Below are 10323 nucleotides of genomic sequence, written 5' to 3'. Positions count from 1 at the left end.
ACCAACATGGTGGGAAAGGAACAATTTATTTGTAATAAAAGATGCTATAACAATACAAAATGGGGGGGGGGGGAAGTTTATAAAACTACTAGGACCGAATTACAATCAAAAACATGCACCACAACATTATTGCTGCTACCATGCTCAAAACACAACACTTGTCATTAAGTACTTAGTTTCAGATCATCAGTAGTCTGCAGTAAATAGTGCAATAAATCTCCTTTGCTACCTCGAAATCACAAAGTATCCTAAGTAGTTTAGAAAAATGCTGTACCAAATTTACGTCATGAAAATAAATGCACATCTTCATCATGAACTTTGAGTTTTCAGGTTAATTTTTAAATGCTTTGTTGCAGAGATTTTTGCAGCCACCTGTCCTGAAGAGACCCCAGTGACTTCAGAGCCCTTTCCTGAGCTTACTGTAAGTTACTAAAATAGCAAAATAATATATGCTTACGCAAGTGTTTTCTGAGAAGGACATACTCACTAATTTATTTGGTTTGGGTTTTTTTCCCAGAATCCCTGACCATCTGGTTTTGGTCCCAAGAGGGTCTGTGAATTGAGTTACTTTGGGTTTTTTGACAGACTATATATAGCTACCTTTGATTTTCAATAGCAGTTTTGGGAAGAGCTGTGGGGAGTGCTCAAGAGCTGAAGATCTTGGAGTAGCAATCCTGAAGCAGTTCTGTTGCCTTGCTAGTAATATTTCACTATTTCCAATGGAATGTCTAACTCTTGGCCTGCCTACACTTCCTGTGCTAGAAATTCATTTTACCATCCCTTCAGGGAGCCTGACCATGTTGCAAAATAAAGGAAAGTCTTCCTGACTTTATGGAGGTGAGAACCATTTTACTGAATGTTCTGCATTTGTTGATTGCTAATAGGAAAGAGAATGTAAGAAGCTTGGCCCTGGGTGATCACTAATTTTGCTTTAGGTTATACCCTCACCCATGTAATTTCGAGGGTAATTCTACTCTTCTTTCATGGTCAGTCAAGATAAAAGCATCATTTTTGTCTGCATGGAGGAACTAAATCTCTTGGAATTTACTTTGGTTTTCAAAGGATACCCTCATGAAAAATAGACACTTTTTCAACAATTGGCTTTGCTTTAACATGTAGATGAAGCAGGGCCCTTCTTAAATTAGAAAACCTTAGGCCTATGATCACTTTAAAGAACATTTCTTCAATGTTTTCATATAAAAATAGAATATTGGAATATTGGCTGTGAAGTGTTTCAGGATACAGTAAAATTTCTGCAGGGAATCAATACTCATTCAACTTCAACAGATTGGAGAGTGTTACACAAATTGCCAGGTGCACTTGCTTATCATTACGTGGCAGTAAGAAATGGGAACAGAACATTGCTATTCACTGAAATAGACTGAAGATACCAAAATGCACAACTGCTCAGTTACAATCTTCAAACAAATCTCTTTTATTAATTTCACTTTATTTTTTGGAATTGTGTGAAAAATGCGTATTTTATGATTGGCTGTTCACAAATATTAAAATGAATATTACATGTGTTATGTTAGAAAGTTATACTGTATTAATCCTTTTCAGTAGTGTGTTGAATATAGTTTTAGGCTATAACATAGTATTAAAATAAAAACTATGAGACAAACATACTTTTTCTAACCAGCTCAAGAATTTCTTTGCACAGAGATAACATCAACCTAAATCTCCAAGAGGCCTCCTTATCGGAAAAGACAAATTTTTTCCACCTCCTTCTTGTCTTTGAGGTTGACAGTAACCAGACAAATTGTTAGTTTGAAAGGAATGTATGCATCATGTATGAGATACATGAATATGCAACAGGCTATTGCCTTTAAGAGTTAATCCTTTGTTAGTGAGCCATGCTTTCAAGACGAAAGCATCCCAACACATTTGTAATTCTTTGCTTTTATTGTCCTTTATTGTCCTAACTCTGTTTGTCCAAATTCTTGCTGGTATAATTTGTACTACTATTTTTATAACAATTTTATTACTATTAAAGTTTTAAAATTTTACAACAAGTGATTGGCATTTTTCACAAATTGTAAGTACAGATCAAGTCTGATAGGTCTCAAGCATCATGATGAGCAGTGCAGGAACAGGTTAGCATTAAGAAATAGTGCCTTCTAATCCCCCCACAGGAGATTTAGCAGCATCATCTGGCACTCATCATTTGGGAAACACTTCACTTGGAATGGGTTGGTCATTGAGAACAGCCAGCATGTTTGCTATTGCTTCTTCTGCCATCATACGGATGGCCTGGACTGTTGCGGTTCCAATGTGTGGGGTTATGATGACGTTATTCAGGTTTAATAGAGGATGATCTCTGGAAGAAACAGAAAGAACAGAATGTGTTACACAAAGAACTTACTCTACTGCTATCCCATGCTAGTTGTGAAGAACTGAACCTCAGCAACAGCACGTTCAGACCAAAGCACAGAACGAGCACGAAGCTGTGGGATGCTTGCTTACACATTTCTTCTTCTTCTCCATCCGTCTTGCTCATTGCCTGGCCCATGAGTCAGGCTGGCAGAGACCCAGCAGAGGTGGGATAGGGGAATAACTTGTTGTTTTTTTATGATTGTGCAAGACAGTCTGAGGTTTTGCCCTTACAGAATGAGTCTCCCCGTGGAGAGCAAACTTATGAGCACACTTTGAACACAGTTTAAAACATTTCAGATTAACAGACTGGGAAATAAGTTTCTTTACCTTGGAAGAGGCTCAGGATATGTCACGTCCAGAGCTGCAGCCCTAATAACCTTATTCTGGAGAGCTTCTACCAATGCATCTTGATCAATAACTGCACCTGCATTGAAATTAAATCTTGATATCCTGATGAGTTAATGAACACATTTTACGTATAAGGGGGAGGAAGGTCTCCAGGGTCAAGTGAGAAAAACTAGAGGATCTTTATCTTGTTAGAAAACAGAATGTCTTTTTAATAACTATTAACCAAACAAACCAAAGATTTTATTTATTAACCTTTACCTATAGGATTATTATGGTCCACTGCATAAGGTTTTTTCTGGGATGAGACCAGTTTCAGTCTTTTCCTCATGTTGACACCTCCTGTATTATTATAGACAAATATTTAATCTCTGCAGACTTTCCACTCTTTTATCTCTGCTTTATTTACTGATAATCTCTCTCATATGCTCGTTCAGTGCCAAGAGAGCTGTCATCCCATGTGAGGCTTCCTTTCTACACTGCTGTTCCAAATGTTACTTCATGTTTTCCCTTGTACCCTGCTCTCCCTTGCTGATGATAAATTTTCAGTTATTTCCACTAAAACCCGCTGTCTCTAGGATAAGGCTAAAGAGAACCAACCATCTGCCAAGCATCCCTAATTTCCATAGGACCTTTGAAGACATAGCATATGATCCATGTAAGCCACACACTTGTAGACTGCCAGCTACTTCATGACTCAAACAACAGAGGGATATCACAGACTGAGGTTGGAGAGGGGAGTATCAACACAATCAGACAAAACATGACCTTAAGGGCGGAGCCACAAACAGTGATTTCAAATCCTCCTACCTCGGCTGATGTTTATAAGAGTAGCTGTGGGTTTCATCAGCCCCAGCTCCTTTTTCCCAATCAGTTTGTGAGTCTCAGGAGTCAGGTTCACAACCAACATAACAAAGTCAGATTGCTGCAGCAAGTCTTCCATCTTTGCACAGTAGTGGGCACCAACAGCCTCTTCCTCCTCCTTTCTTCTGAAGGAAAAATGCACAAATCCCCAAATTGACACAACTATTTCTAACTGAGTTTAACAATCAGTCAGCCCTAGGAGAGTTCCAGAAAGTACAGAAACTGATAGGTTTGAGGCCAATGTAAAGGATAAGCCACTGATAGGCACAGTTGGTAGAATGGATGCAGAAAGGATGTGGGCTAGAGGGAGCAAGAGGCTACAGGAGTGGAAGGCACACTGGAGGAGTGATGTATGTGTGAAAGCACAGCACATGGGCAAGATGAGGTTAGGAGGCTGGGATGCAGTCAGACCCTGCTCTTCTCTCCTGTGTCTATGCCAATTCCTGTGGAGCCTTTCCTTGTCTGACATGCCAGTTGTGATTGAAAAGAAATTAAGTGTGAAAGAAAGGGAACTACAGATCCATGAGAAATTAAGGCCTTTGTCATTGGTGCCAATGTGATGAGAGATCTGGCTAGGGGGAGGAGACTGGCTGAGAGGAACAGGGATGCTGCCAGAAGCCTGAAGAGGAGTCTGACAGGACACGGAACACCACAAGGGCAGAAGACCTGGTTTGCTTGGCCAAAGCAAGCTCCCAAATGCTTACCAGTCCTTGTTTCAAACTGGTAGTGGCTAACCAGGACAGGGCAAGTGCAGGGGGAACTGCTTCCTGAAGGGAGCAGGAGGGAGCCAAAGTGAGGAAGTGGTGGTACAATGGTGCTTGTCACACTGCTTACAACTGCCACAAGTGCACAGGAAGGCTGGGGACAGAGCAGAGCTGTGCCTTCCGTCACTGCCCCCTGCACAATCAACTGCAGAAACCAGAAATGCAGAAACCTTTACCTCCGGTTTCTGTTATGGTACAGGATCCTCATGTTGAAGGCACTGGCTCTCTGAGCCACTTTGTATCCAATGCTGCCCATCCCAATGATCCCAAGTACTGCTCTGGTTACTTCCACTCCCAGCCAGTCAACAGCAAAATACTTTGTGTCGGGAGACACAGCAATGTGGCAGCCTGCGTGGGAATACATGTGGAATGGGTACAAATAAGCCATAAATGGAGGCCTGGGGGAAAGAAAAGATTTATCACCATCACAGCAGTGGGGCTCTGGAGGGCCCCTTATAAAACAACACCTTCGCTGATTTTGACCAGTTTATATAAGGGTCTGGATGGTGCCAATTCCTGCACCCAGGCCTGAAGCCAGTAACACAGTGGGATCCTGGCTGGGTACTGCGCTGGAAGGAGTAACTCCTTGGGGAATTAACTTTTCCACAGCTGGTGTGTTTTCTTGGAAGTTCAAAACCAGCCTCTTTGAAACCACCCTGCAAGCATTGACTCCACCATTTCTCTCCTGGATCACAACCCAAACCAATTTCACTGCTTGAGTAGGGGTAAAGGTTTCAAATTCCAGCTCAGCCAGGGATCTCTGTGAGCTTTTACACAAAAGTTCAAAAAGATACAATAGTGAGAAAACATCACTGGGAAAGAGATGTTATTTCATGCTCAGGGGCGGAGCAGCAGTGACAAGCAGACCAAGAGTCCCTGAAGACTGAGGCAGCTTCTTGTGAAGGTCTCTGCTGACACCTTCCTTCCCCAGAAAGGTATTGTGTAGCAAAGGAGCAGGGAAAGAGCCTGCTTTTAGGGACACAAACTAATGCTGCTGGTACAACTCATAACAGCTTTGTCAAAAGGATTATCAGCTATTTCAAAAATAATGCTGACACTCTTCAGAAAATACAACCCACTGATTTAGACAAACTGATCACAGAGGTAGGAAAAAGAAGAATTTATACTAATTACTGCTCTGGAGTTGGAGATGTGGCCACTAACACTTTGTATATTCCTGCAGCTCCTAATGCTTCTTTCAAAGGGAAATGGAAAGTGGCGACATTCAGTTTGGATGCACTCTGTATTCAGTTTTCACAGCTATAAACCACCCACCCAGGGAACAGCCAGAGAAGAATTAAGCCCCAGACATTATTCCAAACAGGACATCACAAGACTTTCAAGCACAAAATTTAGCCTTACTCTTGTCACTGTTGCCCTAAAAAGAAGTAAGACATAGGAGAAGTAGATGCCTCTGAAAATTTTTCCCTGTAAAAGCATCCCAAATATTGATTCAGAAAGATCATCTCTATCACAGCAAAAGCGAGGTATGCCAGAGAAGTAGCTAGGAGCAAGAAAATTTGAAACACTACCTTCCACTAGTCTTCTGGCAGAGGCCAGCATCAAGGCCATTCCTATGTCTGCTGTTGGGTCCGCCACGGCGTGCGGGGTGTTGGTCACTTTTACACCAAAGCTCGAGATCATTTTCAAGTCTAAGTGATCCACTCCAACCCCAGAGTTTGCAATCACCTTTAAATTAGGCAGGCTTTCTAAAAGCTCACGGTCAATAGTTGGCCTGCCCTCAAACACAAAAACAGATTGGATTTTTTTTCTCATTTCTTCTTTGTTTCCAAGAAATTCCTTCATGGTGATAAGGTGAAAGTGTTTCTTCAAAAGCGCTGCAAGGTCTTCTAGCACGCCATGAGTTCCTCCTACATCCAGGATTAAAACAGCTGGCAACTCTCCTTCTGCCATGACCTGCAACAGAGGAATAGAAGAAATACTCCTTTGTTTAGGAGAACACCCTGAAAGGAGCAATGATGTTCCTTTCAAAGTTATCATTTCAATTCACATGTGAAGATCAGGAAACTGATGGAACTCAATAGTGCTTTTAATCCACAGTCCAAGTATTTTTACCAAGTGCTGATTTAGACTATAACTATATCAAGGAATATCCACACTCTTACATCCAAATCCAGTCCTACAAGCTGTTCTTCTCAAAGAGCTTCATTTTGTTCCTGAATCAATACTGATTTCATACAAAACTAGTAGCTTTTCCGATAGCTTACTCACCAATGCCTTTCTACAAGCAGTGTTATGGAACAGAGGCTGCTAGAAATTTAACTCAAAGTTTCTTGCCTGTTAGTTACGGTTGGTGAAGCTACAGGCAATGTAGGGCGGCACTGAGGCCCAGGTGGTTCTGACAAACATCTGTCAAGGATGGTTTACATCTAACAAACTTGCATGATGAAGGGCCACCCTTGGATAGCTGTTAGACTGCTTGCCTTCAGTGTTTTAAACATTTAGATCTGTATCTGAACTTACCTCATGTGAAATTTAGCACACCTATGTGCTGAACCAGTGAGGAAGAGCACTAGAGGAGATACCACTGATAACACAGTCCTTCATGCCAGAACTTTCCTCTGCCCTGAGAGTTTTGAGCCCAGTCCTCTCTAGAGCACTCTGGCAAATGCACTCTGCAATAAGACAGGGGCTCCACACACAACCAGACATCTAAAAAGAGCTTCTATTGGCAAAAGTGCTAGTTGAAGATTTCCTGCATATCTTAACAATAGCTGTGCCTAATTTCCTACAATCCTTTTTGCTGTGCTCTACTGACTTTTGATCTCCATCCCATTCTATCGCCGAGACTTGTGTCCAGGAAACCTGATGTTTTGCTACCTGAATCAGAACAATCTTCCACAGCAGTATGCTGATTTATTCTGGGCATACAGTGCTGGCCAGCTGTGTCCTGCCGCTTCACTCCTCTCACAAAAATCTTCTGTGAGTAATCAGAACTCAAACCTGTGGCAAAAGGGTGTCAATGTAGGTTGGAAGTTTTTGTCAACCATATTTATCCTTGTCCTGAGCAAACTCAGACTTATCCCAACCACATCTATTAAATGGTTACAATCTCAGCACCAGTACCGCTGTTTTATCCTGGCCTTGATGTGCATTTCTGCTGCAGTTTCAGTCTGCTGCTGTACATTGGCTTGAAGGGGCCTCCATGCTAGGACAGGTTTGCATCTCCCCACAATGTCTCTGATAATACTATCTGGTTCTCAACTGCAGCAAACAAAGCAATGAGGTGAACAGTGCAACCAAATTGCAAAGGAAGACCATGTTTTTATATACTTTTTTTTTCCCCAGCTGAAGTTGTCAGCCACATCTAGTTGTCAAAACTGTGCAAATTTCCTCAGGTGTAGTCTGCATTTCCTAAGAGTATCACACAACATTACTAGGATAAACTACATTTGTGTTGCAGAATGAATGATGCATAGAATAAAAGAGGAATTGGTGTCATATTGTGATGGCATTGTCCAGCTTCATAAATGATCAGAATCTGGTAATCCTGGAGGGCAGCTAAACCTTTTGCTGTTAAGCAGGGAAAACTGGGCACCAGACATGATCAAGTGACTGGCAGATGCCAGTGAGGCAGCACTGTTACAGTCCATTTGCTTTCATCACCACCTCCTACCCTATTACAATACATCACACATGATGGGCAGAGCCAGACTTGTACTTCCTACACTTCAGAAGCAGAAAGGTGACCCACGAGGAAGCCTCTAGCTGTAAACAAACCAGCTGGTGCACTAGAAGCAGGCGAGTGGCATGTGGATGGATCTCTCAATGAGTGTGGGCACGCTGAGCCTGCCACCATTCCATTCCAGCTGTGTTTGATGCACGCACGACCCACCCACAGCCCACAGCACTGCTCCAACAATTGGTGTTCTGCTCGCCCCAGGCACAATCTTAAAAAATCACACTGAGAGCAGGAAACTAAAAACACTGAAAGGAAGCTCACAGAAGGAAGGGGGCTCTCCAGATACCAACCTTGGTCCCAGTGCTTATTGTTTGTCTTCCAGCACTAAGTTGGCGCATCCTGTACCTCCGTTTGTAAATCACACTTCTGCGATAGCGATGTCCACAAGAAGCAATAAATGGATTAATAAATCTGTAAGCCAAATTTGACTGGCCAAACATCAAGGGACTCAGTTTCAACAGACTCGATGCTTTGTTCCTGAACATAATTATTCAGTTATCAGATGTCTTGTCCAGTGTGCTAAATGTAACACCTGTCAAGGATATGACAACTTTGGTTTTGGACTAATTCCATCTGCATTATCACCAAGTTCCTTTCAGTTCCTTTTTTTCTTTTTCTTTTTTAAGCTATCTCTTCTCCTTTTGTATTTACCTAAGACTATATGTAGATAAACAGTCATAATCAAAGTAAATCACTGATACAAGATAAATGTACTAAGTTCTGATCGTGCCATTGCAGAGAAAACTTTGAAAATATTACTTAGACTGAGACAACAGGGCAAAAACGTTTAAGTATTAACTTCAGTGCTCACTGAAATTGACCTTATTTCATCTGTGCAGCTTCATTCACTCACAGATTTGTTGGCTGGCACTGCTGTATCACCTTGGATTTAAACAAATCATAGCAAAATAAACGACGTAATTTTTCCTAGCCCAGTTTTCAGTTAAAGTTAAAACAGCCTGCGTTATCCAGGATCAATTCCTCCCACTAACTTCTCTGAAGAAGAAGACTAATTATACCTGAGCGACAACCACAAAGCACTAACCAGGGCTGGTTTCTTTCCGACGACGCGCCTTCCACAGCTCGATCCCGCGGCTGCTGAAGAGCCGGGAGCTCACGGCTCCTGCTCGGGGCCGGGCACATCCGCTCCTGCCCAGCCCCGCTCGCTTAACCCTGCCCTGCCCGGGCACCGCCGGCTCCGGGGCTGGCCATTTCCAGGGAAGCTCCGGCACGGGGATCACCGCCGCCGCTGCCTCTGCCCTGGTGTGCAGCCAGACCGGCTGCCCCTCCTCTCCCTCTACTTCTGCCCTGCCCGGACGTCCCAAAAGGCGATAAAGCAAGACGAGGACTACGGATAGTTTTTGGAGAGCTCAGCAAATGTGGGGCAAAGTTATTTGCCACCAATTGACATTGTTCCCCACAGCCCTGGCTGCAGCTGGTGGGGAATTTTTATAGTGGAAACTATGCTTTTGTCCCTGCCTGCTGCAAGCTAACCTTTCAAATGAGCGTCTGCCGTGGAATTAAGGAAACAGATGGGTCTGGGATGGCCTATGCCAATGGCCAACTCGATTCTGGAAGCCAGTGCCGGAATGTGCTGGTTTTGCTGCCGACCACTTCCACTGGAACGCTTGTCCAGAGTGCTCCCGTAGCGGCACTTGGATCACCGGAGCGACGGGAGAGCTCATGGAACCCCAGCGCGGGTGCGGAGCGCCTGGGCAGGGCAGCTGCCACGGCAGGGCCGGGGCTGGGGGCATGGGAATTGTCATTGCTGTGGGTGAATACGCTGAGAAAACCTCCCACAGCCAGGAGATAGCACAGAACCACTGAACTGTTGGGCTGGAAGGGACCTTAAAGAGCATCTGGACCCAGCCCTCTGCCCTGGGCACGGACACCTTTCGCTACACCAGGGTGCCCAGAGCCCCGTCCAACCTGGCCTTGCGCTCTTCCAGGAACGGGGCATCCACAGCTCCTCTGAGCATATCTCCTTGATCAAACCCCACGGAGGCTACAGGGAATGTACAACACCAGGGCGGTCAGCTGCAGAGAGTAGGAGATCTGGGCTCTGACCGCCTCTGTTTCACCCTCCCCGTGCTAGCTGGCATCACCGATCCCCACGGCACGGCTCCACGTCCCACCTGCGAGCGGGGACGCCGCTGTCCCTGGCCAGCCCCCGTTCGGCGGCGGGGTCTCCTCCCGGCGGGAACGCGCCTGTCCCGGCCCGTCCCGCCCCGCGCCCTGCCGGAAGCGCGCGCGTGCCCGTGCCCGCCCTTC

The 10323-nt window shown here is 44.4% G+C and overlaps 1 protein-coding gene across 2 annotated transcripts; it reads right to left on the bottom strand.

Annotated features, from left to right (window-relative positions):
* Nucleotides 1–402: 402 nt before the first annotated feature.
* Nucleotides 403–10271, bottom strand: LOC311162466 (putative 2-ketogluconate reductase). Of its 2 annotated transcripts, XM_084220829.1 has the most exons (7): nucleotides 10188–10271; nucleotides 8343–8584; nucleotides 5882–6266; nucleotides 4526–4697; nucleotides 3532–3710; nucleotides 2704–2800; nucleotides 403–2320 (listed from the first exon to the last, which is right to left on the bottom strand). In XM_084220829.1, exons 2-7 carry the CDS (start codon nucleotides 8535–8537, stop codon nucleotides 2164–2166), a joined length of 1185 nt encoding a protein of 394 aa, XP_084076955.1. In that variant the 5' UTR covers nucleotides 8538–8584; nucleotides 10188–10271; the 3' UTR covers nucleotides 403–2163. The 2 variants fall into 2 exon arrangements, with proteins under 2 accessions (XP_084076955.1, XP_084076956.1); XM_084220830.1 differs by lacking the exon at nucleotides 8343–8584 and having other exon boundaries at nucleotides 10188–10270.
* Nucleotides 10272–10323: the final 52 nt, after the last annotated feature.

This window comes from Fringilla coelebs (genome assembly GCF_963513975.1).
Source record: "Fringilla coelebs genome assembly, chromosome: 1".
NCBI lineage: Eukaryota > Metazoa > Chordata > Aves > Passeriformes > Fringillidae > Fringilla > Fringilla coelebs.
Note: the sequence above shows the minus strand (reverse complement) of the source record. Positions and strands in the feature narration are given on the sequence as shown.